The 13,924-nt window shown below is 48.5% G+C and overlaps 2 protein-coding genes across 5 annotated transcripts in view; one reads left to right on the forward strand and one right to left on the reverse strand.

Annotated features, from left to right (window-relative positions):
• The window catches only part of AGMAT (agmatinase (putative)), a 45,112-nt gene continuing 31,188 nt past the window's right edge, over positions 1 to 13,924 (forward strand). The window contains exons 1-7 of one of the 4 annotated variants that reach the window (XM_082423917.1): positions 1 to 314; positions 1,302 to 1,504; positions 4,000 to 4,048; positions 5,103 to 5,298; positions 5,737 to 5,916; positions 7,439 to 7,523; positions 8,269 to 8,470. In XM_082423917.1, coding sequence (XP_082280043.1) covers positions 16 to 314; positions 1,302 to 1,504; positions 4,000 to 4,048; positions 5,103 to 5,298; positions 5,737 to 5,916; positions 7,439 to 7,523; positions 8,269 to 8,342 — 1,086 coding nt within the window. In that variant the 5' untranslated portion in view covers positions 1 to 15 and the 3' untranslated portion in view covers positions 8,343 to 8,470. The other 3 variants (XM_082423919.1, XM_082423918.1, XM_082423920.1) reach the window with 3 other exon arrangements.
• Positions 9,456 to 13,924, reverse strand: part of DNAJC16 (DnaJ heat shock protein family (Hsp40) member C16) — a 37,807-nt gene continuing 33,338 nt past the window's right edge. The window contains exons 14-15 of the mRNA XM_082423844.1: positions 13,329 to 13,499; positions 9,456 to 12,824 (exon numbers count right to left, since the gene is read on the reverse strand). Coding sequence (XP_082279970.1) covers positions 12,425 to 12,824; positions 13,329 to 13,499 — 571 coding nt within the window. The 3' untranslated portion in view covers positions 9,456 to 12,424. The remainder of the gene's footprint in view (positions 12,825 to 13,328; positions 13,500 to 13,924) is intronic.

The following is a 13,924-nucleotide window of genomic DNA, read 5'->3' on the forward strand; positions in this document are numbered from 1 at the left end:
AGCGGGGCGGGCGGGATGCTGCGGCTGCTGGCGTCCGGCTGCGCCCGGGGCCTGGGGGGCGGCGGGGGCGCGCGGGGCCTGGCTCCCGGGGGCCGCGCGCGTCCTGCCGCGGGGCTCTGCGACCCCGGCGGCAGCCAGAGCCGCCAGGCCTCCGACGCCCCCCGGAACCAACCTCCCAGCTCCGAGTTCGTGGCCCGGTCGGTGGGCATCTGCTCCATGATGCGGCTGCCCGTGCAGGCCTCCCCCGAGGGGCTGGATGCCGCCTTCATCGGGGTGCCGCTGGACATTGGGACCTCCAACCGGCCCGGGGCGAGGTAAGCCCCGAAGGACTCGGGGACACGTGTTGGGACAGCCTGGCGGCCACTGCGCACACAAAACTCATGGAGAAGCGCTTTCCCTCACCCAGGGTCGAGTTGGAAGCCAGTGCCTGGCTCCAAAGTGCCCCTAATCCTTTGAGAGACAGCTGGTTTCCCTCAAGCAACCCTGAGGGCTCAGCCGTGTCATCCATTGGTAAAGAAAGGGGGTTCAAGGACTGAGCCTTCTCCCTGCCCCATTCCCTGGCCTAGCTGGGATGGTGGCTGTGGGTATCCCCGGTTTACAGAAGCAGGGGACATTAGGTTTGAGAACAGAAGCTGGTTGCCCCTTCCCCAAACCTCTAGATGTCACCTGACTCAAGAATTTGCTCCAAATAAGGCAATTTTTTTTCCTTTTTTTGGTCACGCAGCCTGCGGGATCTTAGTTCCCCCACCAGGGATCGCCGCATGCCCCCTGCAGTGGAAATGCGGAGTCTTAACCACTATACCGCCAGGGAAGTCCCCCAAATAAGGCAGTTTTCCTAAGATCAAGGTAGAGGAAGTAAAATCGATTTTTCTAATTATTGAACATCAGCTATTTAGATTCCGCAGCAACAGTTTAGGAAACTGAGGCTCAGGGAGATTAAGAAATTATCTAATGCCATTTAGTAAATTGGTGATTGGTGGGCTTCTAAGTCTGTACCTTTAATCTCTTCACTATATAGCCTAGATCAGTGGTCCTCACCGTGTGTGTGACTTTTTCCCCCGGGGGACATTTGGCAGAGTTTGGAGGCATTTTTGGTTATCACAACGTGGGGGAAGGGGTGCTACTGGCATCTAGTGGGTAAAGACCAGGGTTGCTGCTAAACATCCTGCAATATACAGGATGACCCCTACCCCCTGCAACAAAGAGTCAGCCAGCCCCAGCACAGAGCCTGGGAAGCCCCGGCCTAGGCAGAGCCTCTAAACCTTTAGGGATGGCTCACAGGCTGATTCTTTCTCCTCCAGATTTGGACCCCGACGGATCCGCGAAGAATCAGTGCTGCTTCGGCCAGCCAACCCTAGCACAGGAGCCCTCCCCTTCCAGTCCCTCATGGTTGCAGACCTAGGCGATGTGAATGTCAATCTTTACAACCTTCAGGACAGCTGCCGCCTAATTCGAGAGGCCTATCAGAAAATTGTAGCAGCTGGCTGTATTCCTCTGACCTTGGGTAATGGCATCTGCAAGGGAGAGGGTAGTTCTCTGAGCTCAGGGTCTATTTATCATGAGCTGGAGTACAGTTACTTCTCCAGGGTGAGCCACTGTCAATATGGAGACAGTAGGAAAGGGAACATTTTTAGTTCATTTATTTTAACCCCTGGGGAGAGGATATTTACATTTTTGGACTAATGTGACTGACAGGGATGGACCAGGGTGAAACAAGTGAGGCATTCACCTTGGTGCAAAATTTAAGGGGTGCCAAAAAGTCAGCAATACATATTACTGATTTCCCTTTTTGCCTCAGGTTCCAATGTGGCTCAGAACAGCACAGTTGCTGATCCTATCTTTCTTTAAAGTTTATCACGGGGGACTTCCCTAGTGGCGCAGTGGTTAAGAATCCGCCTGCCAATGCAGGGGACGTGGGTTCGAGCCCTGGTCCAGGAAGATCCCACATGCTGCGGAGCAACAAAGCCCATGTGCCACAACTACTGAGCCCGCGTGCCTAGAGCCCATGCTCTGCAACAAGAGAGGCCATCGCAGTGAGAAGCCTGCGCACCACAAGGAAGAGGAGCCCCCGCTCACCGCAACTAGAGAAAGCCCACGCATAGCAACGAAGACCCAACACAGCCAAAAAAAAAAAAAAGGGACTTCCCTGGTGGCGCAGTGGTTAAGAATCCGCCTGCCAATGCAGGGGACACGGGTTCGAGCCCTTGTCCGGGAAGATCCCACATGCCGCGAAGCAACTAAGCCTGTGCGCCATAACTACTGAGCCTGCGCTCTAGAGCCCGCGTGCCACGTCTACTGAGCCCACATGCTGCAACTACTGAAGCCCACGCGCCTAGAGCCCGTGCTCCGCAACAAGAGAAGCCACTGCAATGAGAAGCCCGTGCACTGCAATGAAGAGTAGCGCCTGCTCACTGCAACTAGAGAAAGCCCGCGTGCAGCAACAAAGACCCAACGCAGTCAAAAATAATATAAAATAAATAAATTTATAAAAAAGAAAAATAAATAAATAAAGTAGCGCGGGCTTTTCATTGCGGTGGCTTCTCTTGTTGTGGAGCACGGGCTCTAGGCACGCGGGCTCAGTAGTTACAGCATGCAGGCTCTGAGGTGCATGGGCTTCAGTAGTTGTGGCTCTCAGGCTTAGTTGCTCTGCGGCATGTGGGGTCTTCCCAGACCAGGGCTCGAACCTGTGTCCCCTGCATTGGCAGGCGGATTCGTAACCACTGCGCCACCAGGAAAGTCCCTATCATGGATTCTTTTTTTGCATTGATTTTGATTTTTAAAAATATTACATTAAAATAGTATTTATCTTGATTACTGAGTAGTTTTTTTTTTTTTGGCCACACAGCTTGCAGGATCTTCGTTCGTCCCCTGGCCAGGGTTGGGACCCAGGCCCCCTGCAGTGTAAGCGCAGAGTCCTAATCACTGGACCGCCAGGGAATTCCCCAGTTACTGAGTTTTTTTGGTGTCCCTTCAATTTTGCATCCGGCAAGTGCCTCTATCCACCTCACCTTGTCCCAGCCCTTGATGCCAGGCCTGAGGAGGCTGCCAGCAGGGACTTAGTTGTGACTTTTTAACTATTCCAAGGACGTTGTTTCAATGACTTTATTTGAGAGAACTGCAAGGGGGTCTTTTCCTCTTGTCAGGGTCTATGTCAGTCTATAGAGCAGCTTTCCTCTTACCCTCCCCCACCCTGCCCCACTCTCACGGTAGCAGTTCTTTCTCTTCCCGTTCACCAATAGTCAAAATAGTACCTTTTTCTAAATATCCAAATTTATTTTTGCCAAATGAGAGGGCCTAGCCTGCAGAGCATAGTGGTAAGGAGTGGGGTTTCTGGCTGACGTAGTTTGAAATCTCAGCTCCACCTCTCACTAGCTATTCATGCTTCATTTCCTTATCTGTAATATGGGAATAAAAATACCACCACCTACCTTCTTATATTGTGTCAGGGGCATATAACAAAAGTGCATATAAAGTGCCCAGCTTTGTGACTAGCATGTTTTAAGCTTCCATAAATATTAGCTATTGTTGTTATTAATAATTATCAGTGGTAATACTTTTCTAGGTCTGTGCTGTCCATTATGGTAGCCCCCAGCCACATGTGGCTATTTAAATGAATTACAATTAAATAAAATAAAAAATTCAATTCTTCAGTTGCATGAGCCACATTTCAGTAGCCAATGGCTAGTGAGCACCATGTTGGCCAGTGCAGATACAGAACGTGCGTGTCACTGCAGGAAGTTCAACTGGACAGAGCTGGTCCGAGCATTTTCCCTATAAGCCTTAATTTAATTTCCTCTTTTAAATGACAATGTAATGTCAAACATTTAGTGGCCATTTCCCCACCACTGAACAAGACCATATTTTAGCTGGGGTTATAGTTCTTCCAGTCTAATCGAAAGGGTGGCAGAATTGGGCAAATTAAAGATCGTTTTAGGTGATACATGGTCCTCGAATCTTATCCACGTTCCAGATGTTTTCTTCTTTTTTTTCTCCTTGAAGGTGGAGATCACACAATCACCTATCCTATATTGCAAGCGATGGCAGAAAAGTAAGTCCCAAAAGGCAGGAGCTGGGGAATGAGTTGTTTTCTGCTAGATGGCGTCAGGCGACCTCTGCTGGCTCAGGTTATTGGGGATGATAGGAAATTCCCCATTGAGTTGTTTCTATGGATCAAAATTAAGGTCGAGCTCCAGGTGTGTCTGTCAGTCACCAGATGGGAGCCAAGACAACTTATTATTAACACCCTGGCCACCCGCCCTTGCCCTAGATCTGCTCTGGTATACGCACTCAGCATCTGCCTCTGTTTTTGGAAGATGAGCCCCTAGTGAAATACACAACCCCAGTTAACTTCAGTTTCTGTTTTGCTGCAAAGGCCAAATACGAATACTGACAGGCACAATGGTGTTGCTTGCTGAGGAGAGGCCCTGTTTTTTCCTGAAAGGGCCCCTTTCCCGGAGGATGAGAAGATGGATTTTTCCAGTAGTGAAAATCTACCAGGGATTGACTAATTTTGGTTAGTTAGTTTGAGAAATAGACAGATGGGCCAAGGTGGTGCAGCTCCAGAATTCATATAGAGGAAAGCTATGTGGGTGGCATTCTGGTTGGAGGTGGGTGGGTGGGTACAAGGCTTTTCTGGAAGCTGTGTTTGCCTGGCACTGATTTGGATTGTCTGTTTTTTTTTTGGGCGGCTGGCAGGGTTGATGGGGATTATAGAGAGAGAGCTGAGTGGAAGCTGCTTCTTGGTACCGCAGTTGGAGAAAGGGTGGTGCTGGTTAGTTGAGCCTTCAGACGAGCTCACCTGAGCCGCCACCCTTTATTTTCATCCTCCCAGCCCTCTCCATCTGTCAGTGAAGAAAATTCTGGGTGAGAGGTAGGAAGTGTCAGCTAAAGCACATGACTATTTTCTGCCTGACTTCTCTGAGCTTATTGTTCTTCTGAGAAGCTAAGCGGTTTGAAGACAGAAACCAGTTGCAAGGCTGGTAACTGATGCCAGGTCCCCCCTCCACGGCTATGAATTGTCATCAAGTTTTGGTGGCCTGGAGGGTGGTGGTGTTCAGGCCCCACTGGGAGGCCTGGCCTCTGAACCGCCCTGTTGTCATCAGGCATGGGCCTGTAGGGCTGGTGCACGTGGACGCACACATGGACACGGCGGACACGGCCCTGGGTGAGAAGCTCTATCACGGGACGCCCTTCCGCCGGTGCGTGGACGAGGGACTCCTGGACTGTAAGCGCGTGGTACAGATCGGCATCCGGGGCTCTTCCATGACCTTGGATACCTACAGATACAGCCGGAGCCAGGTGACAGGCCGAAAGCCCCTCCCTCTGTCCCCGGCCCCAAAGTGCCTTCCTCTCCATTGCCCACTCAATGGAGGCTAGGGATTCAAAGGGACTTTGCTAATCAAGCTCAAAGTGGGGACAGAAGGGTGAGTTTGCATCATGTGGAGCAGATAGGAGCGGGGATGGTAGTTCACGAGGCAGAGGAGGCCTCTTATCGCTGGGGAGGGGTGACACGCAGAAACAAACCAAGCCCTTGGATGCTGCTGGCTTGGAAAAGAGCGGAGGAGGTCCAGACCCAAGGCGATGGGTCTGATATGGGGATGATAGTTCACTCCTCATGCAGATCAAGGGTCAACTTTGAGGTGCACATAAGCTGAGCACGGGGTAGGCCTATAGGAAATGCCCAGTAAATGCTGCCAGGCCCAAGTGTCAACTTTCTGCTCTTCAATTCTTTCTCAGGGCTTCCGGGTGGTCCTGGCCGAAGACTGCTGGATGAAGTCACTAGTTCCTCTGATGGGAAAAGTGAGGCAGCAGATGGGAGTCAGACCCATTTATATCAGCTTTGATATCGACGGCTTGGACCCTGCCTATGCCCCAGGGACAGGGACACCCGAAATTGCTGGTCTCACCCCTAGTCAGGTAAGGAGGCTCCACCAGTGACACTTCCTGTGGGTGAGGATACTTAGCTCCCCACTTTCCTGGGACTTGAACTGAGTCTTTAGAAATCAGGATGGGCTTTTAAAATCAGAGCACCTGGACCTTTATTGCGCTCAGGGCTGATCACAGGTTTGGATTCTCCCTTATTGATGAGTGACTGATTTTGGCAAGGGCCCTCGTTTCTTTTTTTTTTTTAAATTTATTTATTTTATTTATTTATTTTGGCTGCGTTGGGTCTTCGTTGCTGCACCCCGGCTTTCTCTAGTTGCAGCGAGCGGGGGCTACTCTTCGTTGCAGTGCACAGGCTACTCATTGCGGTGGCTTCTCTTGTTGCGGAGCACGGGCTCTAGGTGCGCAGGCTTCCGTAGTTGTGGCACGCGGGCTCAGTAGTTGTGGTTCACGGGGCCTAGAGCGCAGGCTCAGTAGTTGTGGCGCACGGGCTTAGTTGCTCCACAGCATGTGGGATCTTCCCGGACCAGGGTTTGAACCCGTATCCCCTGCATTGGCAGGTGGATTCTTAACCACTGTGCCACCAGAGAAGCCCCCTCGTTTCTTATCTGGGATATAATAGTCCGTTATTTGGTCTTTCTGCCTCTGGTCTACCTGTTCATGGGGACAATATTGTAGTGCCCCCTGTTCAGACACCAAACTTACCTTTTTGGGGTTAAATTTTAAAGGTATGCACAGTGGGATTAACACCTCCCAGGGTAGTTCAAGAGTTTTAGAAACCCCCGAAGAGAGCTCCCATGGTATGCTCAGCGTGAGCACAGGGAGGCAGAGCTGGAGCGTGGCTGTACCGAGAAGGAAAGCCCCAGGGGTGGACCTGTGCTCTGTTCACTACTCTCCGAGTCGAGGAGAGTGTCTGACGTATAAGCAGGAGGTCCTCACAGATACTGGAGTAAATGAATGAAGACTGCTTGAGCTAATCAACTATCTTCTATCCTCTCGGAAAGGAGGATGGTCATAACTGGCTCTCTGAAGCCTTTCCCAGTTCCCATCGGCTTTTTAGAACACACTTCTCATTCCTCGGCTTCGCATCCTTCCCGCTTTCCACCTGCAGAACGGAAGCAAAGTGACGCTCTTCCTGCCACCCCCCTCACTCATCCTATCTCCGGCCACGTCTGACTACTAGTACTTCTTCCGTCTTGGCGCCTTTGCATGCGTCTTTCCCTCTCCCTGGGCTGCCCTCCCCCTACTCCTCTGCTTGGTCAGTTCCTTGAGCTAAGTGGTTGCACCTTGGGGGAGCCGTACCCAGCCTCTTCAGGCTGCGACATGTGCTCATACTATTCCTGAAGCCCTTCATGCTGGCATTGAAGCGATTGGTTTGTTTGCCTCTGTGATCCCACCAGGGTGCCTGGTGGTCAATGAATGGTTATTGAGGGAAAGCGACAGTTCCAAGTCGAAGGGGAGGCCCGTGTTGGGAGAAAGCCATGGAGGCCTCTACTGGTTGCTTTCTGTTGTCAATGATTACCTCTCTGGACAACTCAAGCTTCATCTTGGACAGGCTCTGGAGATCATCCGGGGTTGTCAAGGCCTGAACGTGGTGGGTTGTGATCTTGTGGAGGTTTCACCGCCGTACGATCCTTCTGGTGAGTAAGGGAGACAAATGTGATCTGTAGGCAGCGGCTAGTTTAAATTGTATTAATCTAGTTAATAAGTAGATGGATGGGTCCCTTTATATCACTCGGGAACCGGCTGAGTATGTCCTACAGTGAAGAAAATAAACCTATTACTGTACACCGTACAGATGTGAGCTAATGAACCCTAACAAAACCCCTGGGAGGCGGCTGAGGGTTGTTAGCTGGCCCACCTGTCAGCAGAAGAGAGAGAAAAACCAGCGTGCAGTTCAGCGATAGGGCTGCCCAGTGCCAGCTGCCTTGGATATTTCATTGAAAAGTGAGTTCTCAAGACATAAATGGTATTTATTAATATTGATAAAGTGGGGGAGTTAGCTGGTTTAGGAGAGAGATTCAAAGCCGATGCCATCCCAATAATTTTAATCTAGAAAAGCTTACAGGGTTAGACCTGTTAGCCTTAGAGGATAGATAGTAAATACGCTACACACCAACATGATAGTTTTTCCTTTGGGGGAAATCTGTTCTCAGAATAAACAGAGAGCCTTCTGAATTTTAAAATACCATTTCTGAATGATGCTTGTTGGAGAGAACGCCAGGGAAAGCATGTCTACGGGGCGGTGGGGAACCGCAGAGGAGCGCACAAGGCAGGACTCTGGAAGAGGAAGCACAGAGGGACAAAGGCTGAGGAGCCCGAGAGGCTCGGCCTCGGGAGGCGGTCTGGGCGGTGTTCACATCTGGGTTTTTCACTGCTTTGTAGGAAACACAGCCCTCATGGCGGCTAACCTGCTGTTTGAGATGCTGTGTGTTCTCCCCAAAGTGACAGTCGTCTGAGTCTTGTGCTACAACGTTCAAGATAAACAAGAGCTTGCCTGGATGACAGGTTCTCCACAAGAGCTTATGTGCAAGCAATCCGAGCACTAAAGAGTTTATGCCAATAAAATGTTCTGCTAAAAGTGTCATTGGTGGCTCTACAATCGGGGCTTATGGTAGAACTCTAATCCAAACAGCTAATATTCCTAAGGTGTTTGAATTAACTTAAAAAAAAAATGCACCTGTCCTGCTTTGAGTTTTTTTTTTTCCTTTGATGAATGGTGATGGAGGATAAAGGGGAAAGGGATGGAGAATTTAGTTTAAGATTATCTAAAATCTGGAGGAGGGGCTTCCCTGGTGGCACGGTGGTTAAGAATCCGCCTGCCAATGCAGGGGACACGGGTTCGAGCCCTGGTCCGGGAAGATCCCACATGCCGTGGAGCAACTAAGCCCGTGGGCCACAACTACTGAGCCTGCACTCTAGAGCCCACGAGCCACGACTACTGAAGCCCATGCGCCTAGAGCCCGTGCTCCGCAACAAGAGAAGCCACCGCAATGAGAAGCCCATGCACCGCAACGAAGAGTAGCCCCCGCTCGCCCCAACTAGAGAAAGCCCAGGCGCAGCAACAAAGACCCAATGCAGCCAAAAATAAATAAATTAATTAAAAAAAAAATCTGGAGGAATGAAATGAAAAAACCCTATGAAATAATACTGTAGAAGAACATTCCATATTTCTATAGTATCTTCCTTTAAAATACAGCCCCTACTCTGAGGAGCATCTTGGTTTTAGGACCATCGTGAACATAAAAAAAGTTTGAAAGAAAAAATAACATGCAGATCCTAATAAAGAAACTTCCCACTCAAAAGCCCAGGAAGATGCACGAATGTCTTCTAGACCAGGTGACATCAGCTGGCTCTTAGTGAGCCTTCCTTAACCCACTCCCTCTGAGCCTCAGTTTTGCATTATCTTCTCTTCAAGCTGACCCACCCTCTACAACAGCAATTCCCGAAATCTGCAGTGGAGGCGTAATGACCTTGAGCATGTGTTGAGTTACATGCGAATTCAATTTCGTTGATAATGTGTCCACGGTCAAATCATCATCTCGTGACATAAGAGCTACCCATAATCATCACACATTAAAATAGTTTATTTCTGTTTCCAGTCTGTGATATTCTTAAAACAAAATAACATCAGCTTCAGTGCCTGTTCACAATACAAAACAAAAACAACATAAAAAAGACACCATTTGCCAAATAAGTTATTTGTTCCTAAGAGTATCAAAAGTGCAAAATATTCACCTTCTTTTCAGGTCTGTCTCGAAAGTATAATCATCCTCCTTGACGAACTGAACAGATTCGGCAGCAGACACGCTGCGTTTGTTTCAAGGGACAATGTCAGGTATTTGGACGTGACCAGCGTTTCAGCTGTAAAGAATGTTTTGCATCAGCTTTTCAAGAATTTTACTTAGAAAAAAATGTTTGAGTGTTTGCTCCTAATCCCTTTCCCCAAACAATGCAAATCACTTAAAACACATTCAGATCCCACTTCTTTTTATAGCAGGAAAACATTTATGTACTGAATAAGGAGGGAATCAACCTATTATTTGAAACCACAACCAAGTTTTCATGGTCAATAAGCGATGGCAGCAAGACTGTGGTGCCTAATGGGAGTTAGGGCAGGCTTGCTTGCTGAAATGTTGCCCAGTTGGAGGTGATGAACTCTGTGTTAGATTGTGCCACCGACACCTGGGCTAATAAAACAAATTTTTTTTAAATGGGTGCGTATATCTACAAAGGCTTGTTTTAGGCCAGTTGTCCCCATCTGCTCAACATGATGCATAGCCTGTATCAATCAGAAGAACCCACCTCTGAAAACATCAACGTTGTCAGTTTCAAGATACTCGAAGACTAGGAAGTTAACTTAAAGCCAAAATTGGGTCTGTGTGATTACATACGTGAGTAAGAAAAATGGTGGCATTGGCTGACCAGGACAATGGCTCATACATTTGACACAAAAGTAAACAAATTCATGGAAATGACATTTAGGAGGAAAGGCTTGGGTGGTCAAGGGTAAAGGTCAGTTTAAAAGCTTCCCAGTTTCCTCTTGGGGGACGTAGCTACCAGCCCCCAAACGGATCTGTAGATGATTTTTTTGGATTGAAATATTTCCTAGGAACGTTTTCACCATTATCACTTTCCTTTCTTTATACAAATGAAAGGTGCAGCTGTCTGAAGGTGCTTTTTATTTTAATGATACAATTTTTTAAAGTGAACGAATCTGGGGTGTTTTTGGTTTTCAGAAATTAAGGTCAGGAATCCCATTAGTACCAGAAATTAAAAAAATAAAAACCTACCACTGAACCAAAACACTACTCATATAAGCAACTTGGCCATAACAGATGCAGAAAATAATTTTGAGGACTTGGTGCATCACAGAGCCAAAAATGAATTCCTTGATCAGTTCTACCTAGGCCAGGTGCCATGAGATACGGCAATCAGAATAAACATCCACTTTTAGAGGATCATGTGGAAAAATAAAGCCTGGCAGTGGCTTATTTTTTTAAATAAAGCTATAGATTCCATGAAAACTAGGAATTTCTGGGCTCAAATAATCTGTTACTTGCCACTGTAGCTCAATCCAAATGGCTTAGTTTAAAGCAATTACGATTAAAGAAAATATTAACCTATTTTGTCCCATCACTGATTTTGACCCTTCACTTTACAAAAAGGCAATTTGTTTTGACATTTGAACTCTTTGAGGTTGTCCAAACTCCACTGGTGTTGTGCTCTAAAAAGAAAAGGTAGGCTCTCTAACTGGCTGGTAGGGCCCCGCCTGGGGTCCATCGTTCACTGGAGCTCAGCGAGCTCGGGTGCTGATGACAGGTCTGACCCTGTTACTGGTGAAGCAGTTGTAACTTAAGAGTGAAAACAATTAAGATGAGACATCAAAATATAGGCCAGAAGCTCAAAGTGAGCAAAACAGGAGTCTAGAACGTGTCTTGGCTCACTTGTCACCAAAGAGGACTTGAAGATACAGCACTTTTGGGGTAACAGTATTCAAAATACAATTGCTGAGAAATTTTAAGTTCCTTGATACAAAGATATGTCTGATATTTTACTAAAGAGACATCACTGTAGGGAAGAGGTTCCTTGAGCCTGACTCACGGCAGGAATAACGTGTCTTCAGTTTAACATCTACTGGCTTATAGCAGCTTATCTCTACGTTCAGAGAGCAAGATTACAAGTTATGGCTCCTAATATCCATACCCTACAACTGACAGAGGCAGAAAGGCATCTGAAAACATACAGGTAAATGGCTCAAGGTCATTACAGTACTTCTTGCCACGCGGATCCCTCCCCGGCTACCTTTAGTGTTCGGGAGGGGGCTGATAGGATGCTCACGAAGGCATCGCTCAGGCACTGCCCAGCCCTCCCTTCTCTTGTCTTGGGAAGAAAACCAAACGTACGTGCAGAAACCCCACTCATTCCTAACCTTTTAAAACCGTGGCTGACAAGCTGTTGTAGGAGGATACCCCCCAAATATACTTTTAGCCATTTACTACCAAAAAAACCATTAACGTAAGATCGCTTGGAACTAGGCCTCTTTTGAGACACAGGGCCCAGAAGCTGCGGTGGGTTGTCCCACCGTTACAGCATGCACCGCGGCAGAAGCACGGCCGAGGCTGGGTCGGGGAGAGATGGCCCGACCAGCACACCAGGCTCGCGAGGTCCCCCCAGGCTCTGCTGCAGGGTCCAGCCCTGTGCTTCTCCCACAGCACAGAGACAGGACAGGGGAAGGGGGGGCGGCGAGCACGGGGCGGGGCGACAAAGGAAGAGGGAATGAGCAGTCTATTTTAAATAGTGTGGCATTCAAATGAGGAAAAAAGACCCAAAGGAAAGTATTCTGATCTGGGGAATTTAGCGTGTGGTGTTCTTCACTCCTAGGTTAGAACAGGACAAAGGAAAGATTCTTCTAGCCACTGTTCTGGAAGAATAATCTAAAATCTATACTCTGTCCATTGTGATAGTTTGAGTCCTGAAAATACCTGTTCACAGGGGCCTGTTAAAAAGTCTGAAGAGTTCGAGCCTCTTTTTGAAATTCTCAGTCTAGTTCAGGCCATGACGGGATATAAAACCTCTGTAAGGAGCCTTCCAGCAGCCGTTCCATCCATAAGGACAGCTTGCTCAATTTTCCTTTGATGGGCCTGGATCCAAGGCCAGAAGAAGATTTCCCTCGAGATTCACCCAGATGGAGGGAAGAGTCAAGGTCACTGCACGACCCCATGGCTTCCTCCTCTTCGACTGTTTTTTGGGGCTTGAAGAGGCAGAAGTATTTCTTGTGGCCGTTCAGAGCCAATACGTAGCCCGTGTAGTCACGCTCCATGAAATGCTTGTCGTACTGGTTTGGGATCGGGGCCACATCTTGAGCAAATTCTAGTAAGTATTCCAGCCATTCTCTGTGTTTATCTAGACTCAGGAAGGAAAAGTGCAGGCAGCTGCTCCTGTAGGAAGGACAGAAGGAGCATTTAGGGTATTTCCCGACACATTCAGTCGCAGGGAACACAAGTACCTCAGTCAGATTTTAAATAATAGGAAAAGGCTTTGTGTTGGGTGGGGCCTGAATACGGAAGAAACGAAGGATTTCTGCGGGACCCGGAGGGCTTCTACAATGGCGGCAAGAGCCCCTCATCCATTTCCTGTCCCTTGCTGGGTGTCACTCACATCACTCTCAGTGTCTGGCTTCAGGAAAAGACACAAGAGCTAGAGAAGAGAGTTTCCTGAAAGGGCTCAGGGAAGACTGAGTTCAAGCTCTTCTGTTCAGAACCAACAGTCAAGGGGAAGAAAGGTCCCCACATGATGGCTTAGAGGTCTGGGCTGGAAAGGTCACGGGCACATCATGCTGCGTGGATAAAGCCCCTCCAGCTCCCTCCTTACCCAAGAATGCAGGCTCTCCCCCTCCTCCTTCCACACCCCCCGCCCCCTCTCACGTGCACACAGGAGCTCACCCAGTGAACGTGTAGACCTCCAAAGCGAATTTCTGCAGCAGGCTGGTCTTGGTGGAATTTGACAGGATGAGGACCACGTTGATGTGGCCTGGCCTCAGGCGTACCAAGTTACTGGTGTACGTTACATCTGTGAGTTCGGTCACCTCCACAAACCCTTTTTTAGGAATCTTGCTGTGGAGAAAAACTGAGGAATTAAGATCTTGTAGGATAAGGGAATGCCATGACTTTTAAAAGGAACAAGTGGAAGAAAATGATATGTTCTAACCAGACTAGATATGTTATTTAATAGTCTCGAGCCTGACACATGGGCAGGGCAGGACTGACCCCGATTTGGTTATCCCGGGCCTATAAAGAGCCTTGCCGGCGCTGCCGTTCAGTTGGTGTAGAAGCGGCTTTAGGACAGGACGAAGGCCGTCAACACAGTTAGGGTGACGCACCGTTCTCTGCTTCTGGCTCATCTAGCATCTCCCTGACATGCTTCTTTGCTTCCTTCCCGCCTTCATTATTAAATCTGGGATTGAGGAACTCAGGGTACTGAGGAGAAGATAACTAGTTCTGTGTCTGAACGCCTAGGCAGTCTCAGTCAACGCTCCTCA

The sequence above is a fragment of the Balaenoptera physalus genome (assembly GCF_965194825.1).
Source record: "Balaenoptera physalus genome assembly, chromosome: 1".
NCBI classification, from domain to species: domain Eukaryota; kingdom Metazoa; phylum Chordata; class Mammalia; order Artiodactyla; family Balaenopteridae; genus Balaenoptera; species Balaenoptera physalus.